Here is an 18,708-nt window from a genome sequence, read left to right as displayed (position 1 = left end):
CCTTTGTTTTCTAATGTAATACTTGAGCTGGGAGTTCTAGGCATTCTTTTTTTCCATAACAAACTTTGTTTTTTCATAACTGGTGATTAGCCCAGTCTTTTTTGCAATGTTGGACAATCTTTTGGTCTTTGTTAGTACGTCACACATCAGTTCTGATCTGATCTGATCTGTTTTACTGTGTTTTTGCCAAATGCACGGTAGAATGCTTTGTACTGTGGTTACTCTAAAATGTGTGTTAGTACTTGTAGTTACTAAAATGTTCTAATTTACTAAAGGGAATTGTGTACATACTGAGGTAGCTGTCTAGTTACCTATGAACCCAAATTGTACAAATACTTAGCTAGTATGGTGCATAGCATCTTGATTTGGTCCTTCAAAAAAGAGCTGGAACAGCTCACAGCAGTAAACACTATGCCTATTATTGTCAGTAATAACAACTGGCTAGTTTTAAAAATGGTGACCACTGTAAAATGGGCAGAAATGATGTAGCATGAGTGCAGGACATGTTACTATTCTGTATGGTACCAATTTCTCCTCTTTAATTTTGCTGCCTTCTCGGTAGATCTATTAGCACTTGGCTGTTACTGAAAACATTTCTGTGCAATGTGGTCATTTTTTCCTCTCTCTCATTATTTGTTTAGTATGTGTCAATATTACCTCAGAAGGTAATTACCTCTTAAATTCTTTGTTTTTTTCAAGGATATTTTCTGACCCCTTAACAAGAAGACATCATCTTTACTCAGAAGTTATAACATTCAGTACGTAGACATCATTGTATGTTTGCATTTAGAAAACACATGGCAAAATAATTATAATGTATTCCAGTAAAGACTGAAATTCTGTCCACCGTGGCCAATGATAATATCGCATTGACTCAGAGCCAGAAATGCCAAGTTTTGTCTTGTGTAACCCAAACTATTTTAGCATCCTAAATCCCAAAGGAATTTTCTCCTTCTAGCTTGCCCTCCCCTCACCCACTTCTTCCTCTCCCTTTTCTTCATAACTAAAAATTTATACAATCCCAATTAAAATTGATAACATTCTAAAAAATAAAATAGTGCAATGAAAATGTCCTTCAAAAAAGTTATTTACACTGACATGGAACTTATTTCAATAGCCAATAGTCCATCTTCACTAGCAGGAGCCTAAATGGTGCATATTTTAGTGTTTTGGCTTAGAAACTGGGCATATTTGCAACTAACTCGAACTGGCTTTTGGCACTCAACATACACCATCTTTCAATGGTCCTGATTTAGCTTCTGTCTTTTGCTATCCCATCGTCAGACAAGAATAAAAGTCCTACAGGAAGTTGCAGGTGGGTTCCAAGGAAATGAATAGACTTAACAATAATGGATAGTGATAAAGTCTGTAGTTAGTTTGAAGGCAGACCTATATTAATTGGAAAAAAGGCTTGTCTGGTTAAAGATATCAAAAGATTTTTAGTGAACTTCACGCAGTTGAAAGAATCTATAGTATATCATGATATGAACCGGCAAGAAACTGTTGGGAGAAATTCTTATTCTTGCCTTTTTCTGGGTGAATGGGTGTGTGGCAATGGTTGTAAAGCTTAGATGCAGTCCAGCTTTGAAGTGTGTTGATTTGTAGTATCTGCTCTAATCCATGGCCTACAACTTGGTATTTTTTCCCTTAAGGATAAAGTTCTCAAAAGTGCTTCTTTCCCACAGAAAGAAAGTTAGTTAATAGGATCTAGGTTCTCTTCCTTTTTGGCTAGCTGGTACTAGATACAATAGAACATGGTTGTTTCTCACTTGCATTCTCTGCCTGAATAATATGAAATTTAGACATGCACTGATGTCTTTTACCAAGTGCAATTGCAGTCCGTTGGAGTCCTGCTTCTCCCTACACGTTGCAGTGCCTGTTAACACCAAGGCTATGTCTAGACTGCAAGCCTCTTTCGAAAGAGGCTTTTTCGAATGATACTTTCGAAAAAGCCTCTTTCGAAAAAGAGCGTCTAGACTGCAACCAGTACTTTCAAAAAAGCAACCCGCTTTTTCAAAAGAGAGCACCCAGGCAGTCTGGATACTCTCTTTCGAAAAAGCAGTTTGCATTACATTGTGCAAGATCGACATAGGAGTACCAATGTCGAAAGAAAAGCCGCGTTCTTTCAATTTAATTTCGAAAGAACACGGCTGTAGTCTAGATGCAGGAGAAGTTTTTTTGAAAAAAGGCTACTTTTTTTGAAAAAGCCCTGCAGTCTAGACACACCCCAAGTGGTTTGACTTGAGAAACATACAATATAGGGGTCTGGGACATTTTCAGTGCTTTTTCACTGTTAATTCAACTTTCTGCTCCAGTAGCCCTATCCAAGAGAGGCAAAGGTGGCTCAAAACTTGAATCTTTCATTTTTGCTATGAAATGGCATATTATAGATTTTGATTTAGCTTTTGTGTAAGTGCAGTTATCAAACTGATATACCACTTGGGGTCTATTTACAGTATTAGTATTAAAATATATCTAGCTTCCTGTCGGACCCACATTTGCATTTAACTGCATTATTTCTCTTTATCTGTGGATTTAAGGGAACACTTTAAAAGGACTACTGCACATTCTCAGAATTTCTCCCATCCATCGGGAAGGGTCATCCTTTCCCAGTTCATCCCAGGTAACTGGAGACCATCAAACATCATAATCATTTTCTCAGGCTGCTTTTGGACTTACAGGCTTCCTGGTAGTATAGTAATGTGGTTTCCTTGTGGAGTAAATTCTTAGCAGCTGTACACCTATGAAGTGACCAAAGAAGGGTCAGGCTAAGGCAGTAAACAGACTTTGTGTATGCACCTTTTCTAAAAAGAAATGACCCCCCCCAAAAAAAAAAATTACAGGCATTTCTTTCTCTACGCAATCAGTTGAATATATCTATTAGGAAAGATTGTTTGTATAATCATCTGGTGACTCTGCTTTTGGGTTCCAGTCATGCTCCAGGTCCCAGTCTCCCCTTTCCACCCAAAGATTCTTGCTTTTGGCATTTGGGGATCCCAGAGAGATTTCTTGTTATTCCCCTCACCTCCACCGTATGGCAGATGATGTCTTGCTGTTCCCCAAACAGCTCCACTAAGGGCATGATGGGGCAGCCTTGCAGAACATCAGGTCCCTTCTATACAAGATGGCAGCAGGGAGCTCATGAGGATGTAAAGGCCAATTTCACAGGTTTCCTCACCAAATAGTTACACCAATTTCTGTGGAGCTTTGCTTTAAATATTTATGCTTTTGCAAATCTGAAACAAATGAAAGAGAGGAGGGTCGTGAAATCCCATAAATCAAAGCTGCTGTGCTCCTGAAAGAAAGTCCTAGAATTAAATTTCCTACATGATGATTTTGATGTAAGCCTCTGTTCTGCATGTGTGTGTCTGAGTGAGAATTATGTAATTTGTACAATGAAAACAGTGAAAGGTGAGAGAGACAGCCAGATCTTTACCATATATACTGCAATAGTAATTAGTTTGTAAACTTTTCTTGCTAGAGCCTGGATGAGTAACACATTAGTCCAATACGACCTAATTGTGCAAGATCGAGGAGGTCATTAGGTTAAGTTTTAGAATGTCTTTTTCCATTTGCTAACATCAACACAAAGAAATAAACTGAGAATGTCCTACACATGTATGTGCTTAAAGTATGATAAGCTTAATATAAACATAGTAGAGCTGTTGGATGATAAAACATTATGATCTGTGGTATGATGAATCCTGTTGATGAAGATGGATAGCTATAATTTAACTCTGAAAACATTTATGGGCAGTGGTGTGGTATAGCAAATGTCATGCTGAGTATGTTGTACTTTGAGTAAAGCTTACCCAGGGTGTCCAGGACTAGTACATAGTCCCTCATGTCACTTAAACCTTAGAGTAGTTGTCTACTCTATGCCAGAGGACAACCAGCTGCATAACTATGCAAGGCCAGTGAGTTACAGGCTGGGAGTTGTCTGGGAATAGGCTAGCGGAAAGGCTTTGGATCCTAATGTTGCTCAGTGAAGAGGGAGAAACAATAACAGGAAACAGAAATGGCAGAGCTACTTAATGGTGCCTTTGTTTTGGTTAATGTCAAAAGATGGATGATGATAAGATGCTTAACATAGTGAATGCTAGTAGAAATGGGGTAGGTTTGGAAGTTAAAATAAAAAGGAACAAGTTAAAAATTATTTAGAAAAGTTAGATGTCTGCAAGTCACACAAGCCTGAAGAAATGCATCTTAGAATACTCAAGGAGCTAATAGAGGAGGTATCTATGCTATCATCTTTGAAACATCATGGAATTCTGGAGTGACTCCAGAAGACTGGAAAAAGGCAAATATAGTGCCCATCTATAAAAAGGAAAATAAGAACAAGCCAGGAAACTACAGACCAGTCAGTTTAACTTTTGTACCAGGAAAGATAATGGAGCAAGTAATTAAGGAATTCATCTGCAAACATCTGGAAGAAAATAAGGTGAGAGATAACAGCCAACAAATCATGTCAAACCAATCTGATAGCTTTCTTTGATAGGACAACAAGTCTTGTGGATAAAGCGGTAGATGTTGTATACCTAGACATTAGTAAGGCATTTGACACGGTCTCCATGACCTTCTTTTCAATAAACTAGGCAAATACAAGTTAGATGGAGCTAATATAAGATAGGTGCATAACTAGCTGGATAACCATTCTCAGACAGTAGTTATTAATGGTTCACAGTCATGCTGGAAGGGCATAAAAATGTGGTTCTGCAGGAGTCTGTTTTGGGACTGGTTCTGTTCAATATCTTCATAAACGATTTAGATATTGGCATAGAGAAAACACTTATTAAGGGTATATCTAGACTACATGGCTCCGTCGACGGAGCCATGTAGATGAGTTTACTAGACATATAGGAAAATGAAGCAGCAATTAAAATAATTGCATCAAGATGGCTGCCGCGCTGTGCTGATCAGCTGTTTGGTGGCACAGTGGGGCAGTCTGGATGCGCCACAGTTAACAAGAGAAGCCTTTGTCGACTGCTCCAGTAAACCTCATTTCATGAGGCATAATGGAGGGGTCGACAAAGGCTTTCCAAATAGCTGATCAGCACAGCGCAGTGGCCATTTTGATGTAACTGAAGCGGTGATTATTTAAATCACTGCTTCATTTTCCTATGTCTAGTAAACTCATCTACATGGCTCCGTCAATGGAGCCATGTAGTCTAGACATACCCTAAGTTGGCAGATGATACCAAGGTGGGAGGGGTTGCAAGAGCTTTGAAGGATAGGGTCATAATTCAGAATGATCTGGACAGACTAGAGAAAAGGTCTGAGGTAAACAGGATGAAGTTTAATGAGGACAAATGCAAAGTACTCCACTTAGGAAGGAACAACTAGTTCCACAGATACAGGGAAATTATTGTCTAGGGAGGAGTACTGCAGAAAGACCTCCAGGAATTATAGTGGATCACAAGTTCAACATGAGTCAACAGTGTGACACTGTTTCAAAAAAAAAAAAAAAGTAAACATGATTCTGGGATGCATTAACAGGAGTGTTGTGAGCAAGACACGATAAGTCATTCTTGCGCTCTACTCTGCGTTGATTAGTACTCAATTGGAGTATTGCTGGAGCATTTCAAGAAACATGGAGAAATTGGAGAAAGTCCAGAGAAGAGCAACAAAAATGATTAACAGTCTAGAAAACATGACCTATGAGGGAAGACTGAAAGAATTGGGCTTGTTTATTTTAGACAAGAGAAGACTGAGAAGAGACATTATAAAAGTTTTCAAGTATCTAAAAGGGTATTACAAGCAGGAGGGCCTCTGAGGATAGGACAAGAAGCAATGGTCTTAAATTGAAACATAGGAGGTTTAATTTAGACATTAGAAAAACTTCCTAACTGTCAGGGTAGTTAAACATTGGAATAAATTGCCCAGGGAGGTTATGGGATCGCCATCACTGGAGATATTTAAGAGCAGGTTGGATAGACATCTATCAGGGATGATTTAGGCAGTGTTCGGTCCTGCATTGAGGGCAGGGAACTGGACTCGATGACCTCTCGAGGTCCCTTCCAGTCCCTTCTAGGATTCTATTTCTCTATGATTTTATGTAGCCCAGGGCCCTAAGCCCAGTGGAACTAGTGAGGAAAAGTTATTTTGGTTCATACGAAGCATTGAAAGGCAGGCCCATACTGTGACCTTTAGTTGGAAAATTGCATTTCATCTCTCTTGCTCCTCCATATTTCTTCCCACATAGAACTTGAATACTCAGGCTTTATGCAGGTGGAGTGAATTTCACTCTCTATGCACACAGCATATCCACCTACACATTTTGTTATAGGTCTTGCAAGGTACCAATGACGGAGTATTCTAAAAATATTTGCATTTACGTATTAATGACTGACTTCCTGAATTCGTTGATTAAACAAACTGTGTTGCAAAGTACTGAAGTGAAGGATGAGATGACATTATTTTAATAAGACTCATATTAATATTTTCTATTTCACATATGGGCTTTTTAAAAAGTATAGGAATCTATTATTTTTAATTAGTCCAGAAAACAGACGTAAAAAATCTAACTCAAATTATATCTATTGTTCTTATTGAGCCATATGGGAAAGCTTTTATCACCTTTATATTCCTATGGATGCTAAACAAAAGCTATGACACTCAATGGATTAAAGCCCAAAATGTCTTATTCAAATGTTGATAATTAGGCAGCTAAATCCAAATTTTTGCATCTAATTAAGTGGAAGCAAGTAGGCACGGGAGTTTAAAATCTAATGCAGAGAGCTGGTCGGAAAATATTTGGTTTTTGTCCCTCTGTGGAAAACTTACAATTTTCAGTAAAAAATCAAAAACTGAACATTTTTGACCAAAAGCTTTCAAATGAATACTGAAATATGCTATTTACAAATGTTATCAAGATGTTTCATTCTCCCCTATGAGTTTGGTTTCCAAGCAGGATTACATCTCCCATGATATACTACAGTTTCCTCTCTTGGGGTAGGTCTACACTAAGGGATAAGTTTGAATTAAGATCCATAACTCCAGCTCCGTCAATTACATAGCTGGAGTTGAAGTATCTTAAATTGCATTTTGGCACTGTCCACACAGCGGGAGGTCGACAGGAGCACACTCTCCTTTCAACTTCCCTTACACCTTGTGAGGAGCAGGAATACCGGTGCTGACGGGCGCATCCTCTCAGTTTGAATTACTGTGTCTTCACTAGACTCACTAATTCAAACCCTGGAAGATCCATAGCAGCAGCTTCAATCTTTTCTGTAGTGTAGACAAGCCCTTGGTGTGGCACTGGATTGTACAAAGGTAATCCCTATCTATGATGAATCATAGGAGATGAGATTCAGAGGTGTAGAAGAGAATAGCAACACGAGGCAGGTTGAACTACAACTTCCAGGAGCATCAGAGAGGCATTTCCAAATTGAAACTTTATTGGGTGTTGGATGATGTTGTTGTTGTTGTTACACCTCAGAAAGATTACCCATGGAAAGCAGACAATTCTTATGTCAATTCTTCTTTGTTTCATTTAAAAATGGTTTATTAAATAGTCTTGACAAATTTCAGTCAAGCCAAACAGATGGATGCAGGTGGGAGTTTGTTGAGTTTAGAAAAGGACCCTCTCACTGTTGTGACATTCTGTCCCAGTTCTTATCTCATCAAATTTCCTGCATGTGCATGTTCACAACAATGGCAGGAGAATCGCAAAAAGTGCAAGTTAATAGGAAAAAATAACCACCTGGAAAAGCTTTTCAGGTAAATGGGAAGATTCCTATGTTATTACTTCAAAATAGTATCAGTGAAGAAAAATCTTCATGGTCCTTTTCCAAAATGATTTGCTAAAACTTTGGGAGTACACAAAGTGTAATCTTCATGATGAAGACATACTCTTCTTTACTTCTGGATTTAGCTGTAGAAGAACTGCATTATGGTAATGCATTAACTGCATTATGGTAAATGACTGGAGAGAACCTTCTGTACCATGTTAGATGGCTGCAAGACTGACTAAGATCTGAGGAGATAATCTTCAGTTTTCTCCGTAGAAGAGAAATTGGCTTCTTAAATTATTGAGCTAATGCCGAAACAAAAATCTTCATAGCGAGGGCATCAATTTCTGTAGTGTTCCCTGGCCAATCCATCCCCACAGTACTGTTCTGCTTTATAAACAAGAAATATCCGGTCTAAGAGGGGGTTTTCAAAGGCCCTACCTGCCGAAGTGGAAAGGCAGTGGGAAATAGGCACTTACCTGCCATGTGCTTCTTGGAAAATCGCGCTGCAAGAGGCTATTGAAGAACTGATTGCCAGGAAGTGATAGATGAGATTTCAAGAGAGTGTTTGAGATTTTACTAGGAGGCCTGCACAAGAGGCTGGGGAAGAAGAGAAAGAGAGAGCCAGAACTGTATTGTTCTGATACCATTGTCATGGGGCAGTATAAATATTTGCATAATATTTCTTGCTGATTATATGTATTGTTCTTTTATGAATATTTTGCAGAATTTATAACTTTTAATGTGCAAAGTATTTTTTTAACCTGAACACTTTAAAATCTAGGACACATCTCACCATGCTTTATCCTACAGTAGGGTTCTGTTGCTATATTTATGGCACCTTCCAGATTTAATTTTTTTTTGGGGGGGAGGGTGAATAATTCAAGCATGCTTGATAGCAATCTCAGGTTTTAAAAAAAAGAAAACTACAAAGGCTTTCTTTGTGGCCTTTCTACTATATCATTTACTCCGGTTTAACTGCATTACCTCCAGTTGAGTTCTTCCTGATGTATTCTCGTTTGATGTCAGTCAGCTCCTAGAATCATTTCATGTTCTGGAATCCCCTGAAGCCTTTTGGTACGAACAGCAGTTGGGCGTTAGTGGCATTGACTGAACTCAGTTGTCTTTCTTTTCCTCGCTCACATAAGGAAGGTCAGGTTTTGTGTAGTAATGGCTCCACCAGCTGCAAACACCATGCCCAGCTTCAGCCAACTGTAGGTTATTAGGTCACGAGTGCCAAAAATTATGAGTAGTGCTGCAATTTGCATAGTTATTATCCACTCATCATCCGGAGTGAATAAAAGCCAGATTGTAAAATAATTACAATCTCTTGAAGTGGAGCCAGCCCTAAAACCAGATCCATCAGTCTTCATTAATTTGTATACAGTTCTTTTAGCAGAGCAAACTTTCTGAAGGTACTCACATGGGAATGCTGAGGCAGCTGCATAACTTTTATTTTGAAGAAAAAGTTGAGCCTTGGAACAGCGTGTTAGAGAGAGAGAGAGAGAGAGAGAGAGACTGCATTTAAGACTTTGACTAGCATGTGTAAGAAGTGTTCTCATGGCTGGAATAATCTAACACATTTTTACCTGGGTAACACTTGGCAAAGTTTCACATTTTCTTTCCACAGTTGAAAGGAATCCAGTACAATTCCCTGCCTCGATCAACTTGACTCCAGTGCTTTTTTGCACAGCCTGCATGGTTTGGTAGTGCACAGACGTGACTGTCTTATGTGGCCTCTATGGCCCTTTTTTGCTCAACTGTCAGAGAGAGGGAGGGAGGCTTCCCCCAGCTCCAAAAATTCATTCTGTGTGCTCTCTGCAGCACAGTAGCTAAGAACAAGTTTCTAGATTACTCCCTGGGTTTTTTGGAGTTGTTTGCAGAAGGAAGTCATCCCCCCCACTTTAAATGGATGATTGTGTTACAATCAAGAAAAAGCATCTCCAAAGACCTATTTTTAGGTAAGTGATGCTCTTGTTTCTTTGAACTGAAATGTTACAGGCTTTCTCCCTACATGCTTTTTTATTAACTTAATAAATATACAGAAACAAAGAAACTAGCTCAATAGAATGAACCTCAAGTGTATCTTGGTGTGTCCCACTAAAACATTTGATACTTTAGTAACTTGGAATTGTTCTTTCAGCTTCTATAGAAACTTTGTGGATTTTTTTTCCTTGAGTTTCTTGAGGGATTTGCCTTGTGAAAGAGGTATGGCACTTGAAAAACTTTTTTTATTTACTAAAGCTCTGCAGTCTCTGTATGTTTTCTGAATTATTAAGCTCTTTAAATGAAGAACATCGTTCTTGTTTCATTTGGCTGATTTTAATGCTGAAAATGACACACTGTTCAAAATAAAGTATCTTGCTCAAAGGGACTTAAAGCCGAGTTCTACAGGTGATTAAATTATGCATTTTATAGCTATCTCAAAGGAATAATTATACACAGAAAAGAAGGGATAAAGATTAATGAAGCATAATTTGTTTTGTCTTTGGGTAGTCTTTTTGTTTGGAGATTTTTATTTGATATTTTTGATTTCTAGGATATTTAATCGGTGGTAAAATACCTTGGTGTAGGTTTGTCTGCTATCATTTACTCCTAAACCTCACATCTCTTCTCTCTGCACTTATCTAGTTTGAAAGATAGTGAACATTTTTCTACTGATATGAACAAGTATTCAGGACTGTAAAAAAACAAATAAAGTTACAATAGCTCATACTTATGTTTATAACTAGTGACATCCTAAACACAGCTCTCAATCCTACTGGATAAAACATTATGACATCGATGGAGTATTGTAGCCACAGTGTTGATATGATAGCTAAATATAAGATTATAGATGGCATCATAGTAGGCACAGAGTTGTAATTTAACAGAGGGTCACTACTGATATAATAAACCATGCAAATACAGTAATTAGTAACTGAGCTTCAGAGGAACGTCAGACAAATACTCATCCTACAATTTTCTATTGTTGCTGTTTGTTTAAACACTGGAGGGAAGGAAAGGGATACTCTTTTGACTATGATACCAGCAGAAAATCAACATTCTAAGGCACTGAGAAAAATTAAAGAGCTGGAATATCATCTTTAAGATTGAATATCTTAAATTTTGTGGAGTCGCCCCACAACATTTATGAGACTAAAACCGAATATGCTGCATTTATTTTATGACAGACAACTGTTTTAATGTTAAAAGGTGTTGACTGAAGATTAAACAATGTTTTCTTAATGTGGCACCTTTCCATTCAGATTAATAGTTTCTGGCAAGTATATGTCTGTTCACACATCTATAATTATTTTAAAGATGCTCAGTAATTATCCAATAAGCTTTGACAAATGTCTAAAACACACATTCTTCACCCATTTTTGAAGCAATTATAGTGAGGGGTGAATGAGTATATACTTCTTGTTATGATCAGAGCATTTCTGTGATGACTTTTATTGCTACCAGAGCTTGAAGGTGATGTAGCTAAGTCAGAGCCATATAGTGTACTGTAGCTACTTATGGAATTTTTCCCAAAGTGTCTTCTGGGAGTCAATATTAAAGTGACAGAGTAAGAGAAGGTTCAGCATATCTACTCAGAACTGTTCCCACAGCTTTATTCTAAATGATGAGCAGCTAATTTCTACTGTTGGCAACTTCAGCATAGAAATAGAAAACCCTGACATGGATGGTACCCTAACTTTTCAGTCACATGTCCTGTGTACATACAACACAGTTTTTTCATATTCTACAGAAATGTCAGATTTTTTTTTCTCAGTCCAAACCAAACAGGAACAAAATCTTCTTGCACATAAAAATCATCATGAGCAGTATATAAAAATGTTAGCATATGACGTATTGAAGCTGTCTTGGTCCCAGGATAATATTGGTTCCAGGAAAGACAGGGTAATATCTTTTTATTAGACCAGCTTCTGTAGGTGAGACAGAAAAGCCATAGAGATCTAGCTCTTCTTCATGTCTGGCAAAGGTACTAAGAATGTCACCACCAAAATCAAGATTGAAGTGATAGTTTACTATAAGTAGTCCACACATATTCCAAGAGAGCATTCCGGCTGAAGTGGCCATTAACATTCCTGTAATCATAGTACAGAAAAGGGGGTTACTGGATTATTCTTAGATTGTAATAAGACATAAATTCAGCACCTTTATTAATGATTTTTAGTGTCTAGCAAAATTATAAATTTATTAAACTGTGGCATTTATTTTTGTTGTGTTTACTTTCCTCAAAATTTGGAGAGCATTTGTCTTGTGAAACAAAGTACATACAGAAGATTTTAAAACAAGAACAGATTATAGGGCTTTGTTAGGTACAAACTACAAATTTGGTAGCCTAATCATTGATTTAAAAAAAAAGAGAGAAATTTCCTTCTCAAAACATAAAGGAAATATTGACCTACCATTAATACAAAAACAAATGTTATTGGACATTTTCAATAAACATACAAATCACTACTTTGTTGAAAGCTAGAGTTGATCTTAACAAGTGAACAAAAAATATTTTATTAACTCAAAGTTGTATTCACAATGGATGTATGATTACATTAATGTTGAATAAATAAGGCTGGGGAAACTAGTTCCAGTAAAAATAAGAATAAAATTGAGAATTCCCCCTCCCCCACAAACAACCTTGGTCACTAGTTCCTTATGACAAATAACACTCTAAAGAGAGCAAAGGAGGGGAATTGTATCTTCCAGACGTCTTGACGTATCTTAAAGCCTACAAATAAATAGTAAACAGAATTCCAAATTCCAAGTTCATTTTCCCACACCTGATACCAAAATATGAGAGAGAGGCTGGTCTTGTGGTCCATTTCTAGAAATGGCAAGTACTAAAATTATTTTATACATGTGCATGTGTGAGAGATCTTTAAAAATTCTGTCCAGCTTTCTAAACCAAAGATGTTCGTATAAATCTTCAAAATTTTGCACTTATCAAAACCAAGCGTCTAAATATTTTGAGATTCACCTGTCCCTTAATATTAAAACAGTTTGATGAACAGAGCAAGGAAGTTAAATAACTAACTACTCATAACTTGGGTATGATTCATTTTATATACTAATATTCATCATAAAACTGGATTCATGACAAGCTGGTTGTGTTAGGGAGCTAACACTCTGACACAAGCAAGGCTACCTCACAGTGATGACAGATGGAAACAGAGAGATTCACAGTCTTGGGTCTGTAGTCCTCCTCAGAGGCAACACAGGAGAGGCATGCAGGGTTATGTGCCCGTCCTCCATTTTGCTGCTTGACTGGTACAGAGCACGCCTCACAGATTGAGCATGTTCAGTAAAACTGCTAAAGCAGGCTGCCCTCATTCTTCCCCCAAGCATGCTCATATGGACCGAGCATGCTCAGTAGCACTGCTGAAGCCAGCTGCCCTCACTCTGACTCTTACTCCAGTATTGGCAAGTACAGGTTGTTTCTGGTCCACCCCTCCAGACATGTTCTGACTGCCCTCCTCCCCCTCACTATTTCACTTAGACCCACTGTCATTCAGTTGGATTACAATTTTTGGTATCTCCATGCTGTCTGAAATAAATAATACCAAAATACTTTCAGGGAAGCCATGATCTTGTGAGAACAAAGAAGGTTGGGTGATAAATATGAATTTGCACTTGATATATAACACGTTAGATCTAGATCCAGATGAGGAAATTGAAACACAGAGATGTTCAGTGGCTTGCCCATGATCACAGGGGAAGCTGTTCCAGAGCTGGGTCTAGATCCCATATTTGCTGATACCATTTTAATACTGTAACTATAAAACCTGCTTTTCTCCATAGAAAGGTATCAGTGCTGCTGGACATTTACTCTGAACTGAATGGCCTTTCCCTACAAACATTTAGAATTTTACCCACCAGTACATAGGTGATACATTTTCCTACCAATATATCTGACCAAAAGGCAAAAGTGGGAATGAACCTACACAGAAGGCGTAGAAGTACACTTTGGATCAGTGTCCCAAAATTTGGCTGCTTATCTGAAACTGATAATTTTTGAGACTTGCTCTTCTTTCCTATGCACAAGTCTACAAAAACTCCTAGCTACTCTTTCCTGTAAACTTTTTATTAGTACTCATCTTCATCTCTCCAAATCCAGAATCCCATCTAATTTTAAAGACGTCATTGCAGAGTAGCCTCTCCATTAGATCATATCTCCTGCTGACCTTAAAATTCTTGTGCTCTGGAGGCTGCCTAATGGTCTGGGGACTTGAATTTTAGATGGTCAGGACCCAGGAGACAAGCTACCTACCAGGCAGTGCAACTGGGCAGGGGTGGGAAGTCTGTTAGAAAGCATTTCTCTGCTCCAGTACACCTCTTTTAGATAGGGTATGTCTACACTACCCCGCTAGTTCGAACTAGGAGGGTAATGTAGGCATACCGCACTTGCAAATGAAGCCCGGGATTTGAATTTCCCGGGCTTCATTTGCATAAGCGGGGGGCCGCCATTTTTAAATCCCCGCTGGTTCGAACCCCGTGTAGCACGGCTACACGGGGCTCGAACGAGGTGTACCAGACTAGGTGTACCGTGGAATGAGGTGTACCGGTAGTTCGGACTAGGAATCCTAGTCCGAACTACCTAGTTCGAGCCCCGTGTAGCCGCGCTACACGGGGTTCGAACCAGCGGGGATTTAAAAATGGTGGCTCCCCGCTTATGCAAATGAAGCCCGGGAAATTCAAATCCCGGGCTTCATTTGCAAGTGCGGTATGCCTATATTACCCTCCTAGTTCGAACTAGCGGGGTAGTGTAGACATACCCATACAGATGAGCCTCAAACTTTCCAAAATTCTGTATCTGAGTGTCATTTCAGGGGAGGATAGCTTCCTTAACCATTGATGTATACGGTCAGGAAAGACCGTTATTTCTATGTGAAATTGATGTGGCTCCATCACTACTGTATCAGAGCAGTTCACAATCTCCAGTGTAGTTTATCTTCACACTCCACCTGAGGTGTGGAAAGATCCTAGTCTTTACTTTGTCCATCTATGCCTCAGTTCCCTAAATGACTGGCCCAGGGTCATACGAGAAGCCTGCCCTGGAGCAGGGACTTAAACTCAGATCTCCCAAGCCCCAGGCTGGTGCCCAAACTGTGGGACCATGCTTCATATGTGAAATCTGTCTTCTACCTCTGTACTTGAGACACCAGCAAGCATGTTAGCTGCCTGTTCTTCTCTGTCACAGTCAAAGACAGGCCAAAACTGAAACTGTTTATCTCTTCCCCACACAGCACACAAAGAAGATCCCACCCCCCAAGAGTTGGTATTTTGGATGAAAGGTTGCTGACTCCAAACCATTTCTGCCTTTGCAAAGAGAGAATCCCACCTGCCAAATATTTTTTTAAACTGAAGAATATAATAGTTTTTTCACATATTAGACACTTTCATACCAGGATGTCAAAACACCTTGCAAGTATAAATTCTCATGGCATGTTAGGGAAGTAGGAAAGTATATATGAGGAAACTGAGGCGGGGGGCTAATGGATTTGCAAAGATAATGCAAAGAATTAGTGTTAGAACATAGATCTCTGGAGTGCCATGCTTTGCTAAACTGTGTTCTTTCTCCAAATCCAAATCACCCTGTTTGCTTGCTTTTATTACAGTGGTCTTCTATCCACTAACAAGACTCTTCCTTCATCATTCATGTATAAGACAGAGGAACAGTCATTGTGTTGAATGGAATGCCATTAATGAACTGTTGACACATCTGGCATCTTATATTTCATCACCTACGCTGATAATTTACTTCTGTGTTAGAGAAGACGAAAGGAAGTCAGTTCAATAATTTTCCAGCTACATCCAAAATATTGCCCATGAAAAGACAAAGATTTCAGGGAAAATGACACTGAGGGGGACACAAAACAAAAAAAGAACTGATGTAGCTGGTTTGCAACTTAAATTTTGTAATTGCATGAGATTGGACAACACTTCAACAAGTTAGATTAAGAGTGCGCAGTGTGTACTTTTTGTAAAATCCTTTGATTCCGCACTCTTTGGTTCTCCTTCAATAATCCTAATGGTACAAGGAAAGTTCCAGGATAAAAATGAATCCATCCTTAGCTTCTAGCAGCTTTTTAGAAATTGGTTGCGATATAGATGGTTTATCTGCATACATGCACCAGTACCTTTTGACATATGTCAATCTATGTTTTGCTCATGGAATTGGCGGCATAATTATGCATGCACTTCATACTTTATGCAGATTATGCATGCACAATTCTACATTAGCACTGCATCCTTCTTGTGCAAATGAGGGAGAAAAAATGAGTAAGAACGGCTCTTGCACAAGAGGGTGTTTTTGCGCAAAAGCCTCTTGTGCAAAACCGGTCCATAATTAATTATGCAAATGAAGAATGGCAGTATGCTAATCTGTGCTTCATTTGCATAGGCTTTTGCACAAGAGGGATGTAGTGTACATGTAGCCAAAGTGAATGAAATTTAGAAGTTAAAATGGTAATATTCCAAAATAGATGAGTTTTATGCAAATTTATTTTTCATTTGTAAATAGTGATTCCTCATTAGAGACACTAAGTGGCTTGCCTTAAACTCAAAGGCACAGCCACATGAAGTAAACTTTAAGAAGGCCACCCCTTTGAAATTTACTCATGGTAAACATTTCATTTAACAGAGGCAACAAAGCTTTTCTTAAAACTCCCCTTACGATTATTCTCATCAAAGCCATTTTCTGAGGTGTTTACATTTAAAATCAGATTATGTACAATTGTGTCCTTGATTACCTGCTTTGTCAGCGAGAGAACCCTATTCTGTTGTATAAGGCAACAATATATCGTGGAATTTGACTGGACAGATCTCAACATCACCCCTCAGCTATCGTTTTCAAAAACACAGCATGTTTCCTCAACCAATCTAGCAATGTATGAACAAGGAAACCATTTTTAAACAATGATATACTGCTCTTAATGGTGTTAATAAACAGTGTTAGGATACGTCTACACTAGACTCCTAGATCGATCTAGGGAGGCTAATGAGGGCGACCAAAATTGCAAATCAAGCCCGGGATTTAAATATCCCGCGCTTGATTTGCATGTTCCTGGCCGGTCGCCATTTTAGAAATTGACTAGCCCGAAGTAACTGCCTGCGTCTACACGTGGCAGTGAAATGGGATTCCGATTTAAAGCCCCTAATTCAAATTAGATGGTAAACCTCATTGCAGGAAGAATACCAGCTAATTTGAATTAGAGCTTTATTCCGGAATCCTGTTTCACTGGTGCGTGTAGACGTGGGCATTTACTTCGGGCTAGTCAATTTCTAAAATGGTGACTGCCTGGGAACATGCAAATCAAGCGCGGGATATTTAAATCCCGGGCTTGATTTGCAATTCTGGTCGCCCTCATTAGCCTCCTTAGATCGAGCTAGGGGGCTAGTGTAGACGTACCCTTAGAGGAAAAGGTGGCAATTACATGTTATAAATAAATGTATGTAAATATCAACATAGCTCATAAACTGGTGCAAACTATATAGCTCCATTGATTTCCATGAAGCTATGCTAATTTGCATTAGCAGAGTATCCGACTTGGAGAGTCTTGTCCAAAATATTCCACTAGAGATGGCTACAGTCCCATTGTCATTAAAGAGGAGATTTTCAGAAGCCCAGATGGGAGTGAGGTGCCTAACGTGGGAGGTTGGGTGCTTAGCTGCTCTTTGGGTGTGCCTTTCAAAATCTCCCCAGATGGCTACTAGGCTGGTCAAGCACATGCTTTCCCCCTGCCCCCTCCCCCTGCAATGGAAACCCACATAGAAGCCAGCTCAAGCCATTTGCCATGTTTGTTGCTTGTATCACGGTGATGCTTATAGCTTATCTGCAAGCCAGGGCCCTGTTGTGCTCATCATCTCTCTTTGGACTGAGGAATTTTTTGAGAGAGTACCATGGACAGACAGCACATTGAAAGCAGGGACAAGGTAAAGAGGATCAGGCAGGGAACTGATTTTCCAACTACAGGGTTGGGTACACTGCTGTCTTCTATGTGGTTTCTGCAGATGGGATTATTTGCTTGTAGTCTTGCTGTTTCTGTCGCCTCTGCTCAGAGAAAATAGAAATTGTGTACATAGTATAAAGAAATTAAGTGGATTAGGAGGTAGCCAGAGTCTCTAACTCCACTTCTGAAAAAACTTAGTCCAAATTCCCCAAAGCTGCTGTTTCTTGCTGAAAGAACAAGGGGACTCAATATCTAACAGGCTCATTATTTGACAGAATCCTGCCTAGGTATTTTTATGGGTAGTTGAAATCAGCTTCAAAAATTGGGTATCAATCCTCGATGTTGTCCCTGCATAGAAGCCAATCAACAAGGATTTTTACACCAGGAATGTGTAGGTGGGCAATTCCGCTAAGCTGTGTACACAGAGGTGACCAGTTCAGTCATAGCTTCCAGATTTCTGCACAGTGTTTGGATTTTAGAAAATATTTATAGTGTTGCAATTTATAAGCCAATAAAGTAGCTTTGCTTTATTTCACTGAAACACTGTGTAATAAGCTGTAGAGACTGCATGCTTTCTTCCAGACCTTGTTTGTTGGCAAAGTCTTTCCTTATTTCCTGAAACAATATACTAAAATGTATTTTCTAGCAAAAAATAAGTGCCCTTTCAAGCCAGTAATGTAATGCCCTTACATGGCTCTTTGCTGTTTCTTGAAGGTCAAAATACGTAGGCGTTTTCTACACGCAAGCACACCCACCCATGTGGGAAAGCATGAATGCTCAATCTTATTTATTAAAATTGTTCTATTTGTGAGTCAAGATCTCTAGTCCCCATTGCTGCGGTTCAGAACAGTACGTAAGCACGTGCTAAATAGGAACACTTTCCTGAATCAGGGCCTATTGTTTGTTTATTGTTTGTTATATGTATACTCAGATCATACACCTCTTTACTCCAAGGTCCATGAAAATGATGCCAAATTAGAGTCATATGACATAGCTGACAATAATAAGGAAGCAATTCCTTTATATATAGTGTCCTT

The 18,708-nt window shown here is 38.9% G+C and overlaps 1 protein-coding gene across 4 annotated transcripts in view; it reads left to right on the top strand.

Annotated features, from left to right (window-relative positions):
- The window catches only part of PDE1A (phosphodiesterase 1A), a 289,140-nt gene that overhangs the window by 56,389 nt on the left and 214,043 nt on the right, over positions 1 to 18,708 (top strand). The window contains exon 1 of one of the 4 annotated variants that reach the window (XM_014572867.4): positions 9,250 to 9,691. The exons of the other annotated variants lie outside the window; for them this stretch is intronic. Within the exon in view, the coding sequence (XP_014428353.3) occupies positions 9,639 to 9,691 (53 nt within the window). The 5' untranslated portion in view covers positions 9,250 to 9,638. Of the gene's footprint in view, positions 1 to 9,249; positions 9,692 to 18,708 lie in introns of those variants that run through there. 4 annotated transcript variants of the gene reach the window in all.

This window comes from Pelodiscus sinensis, chromosome 7 (assembly GCF_052426305.1).
Source record: "Pelodiscus sinensis isolate ZL-2025 chromosome 7, ASM5242630v1, whole genome shotgun sequence".
Taxonomy (NCBI): Eukaryota; Metazoa; Chordata; order Testudines; family Trionychidae; genus Pelodiscus; species Pelodiscus sinensis.
This window is presented reverse-complemented; position numbering and strand designations above follow the sequence as displayed.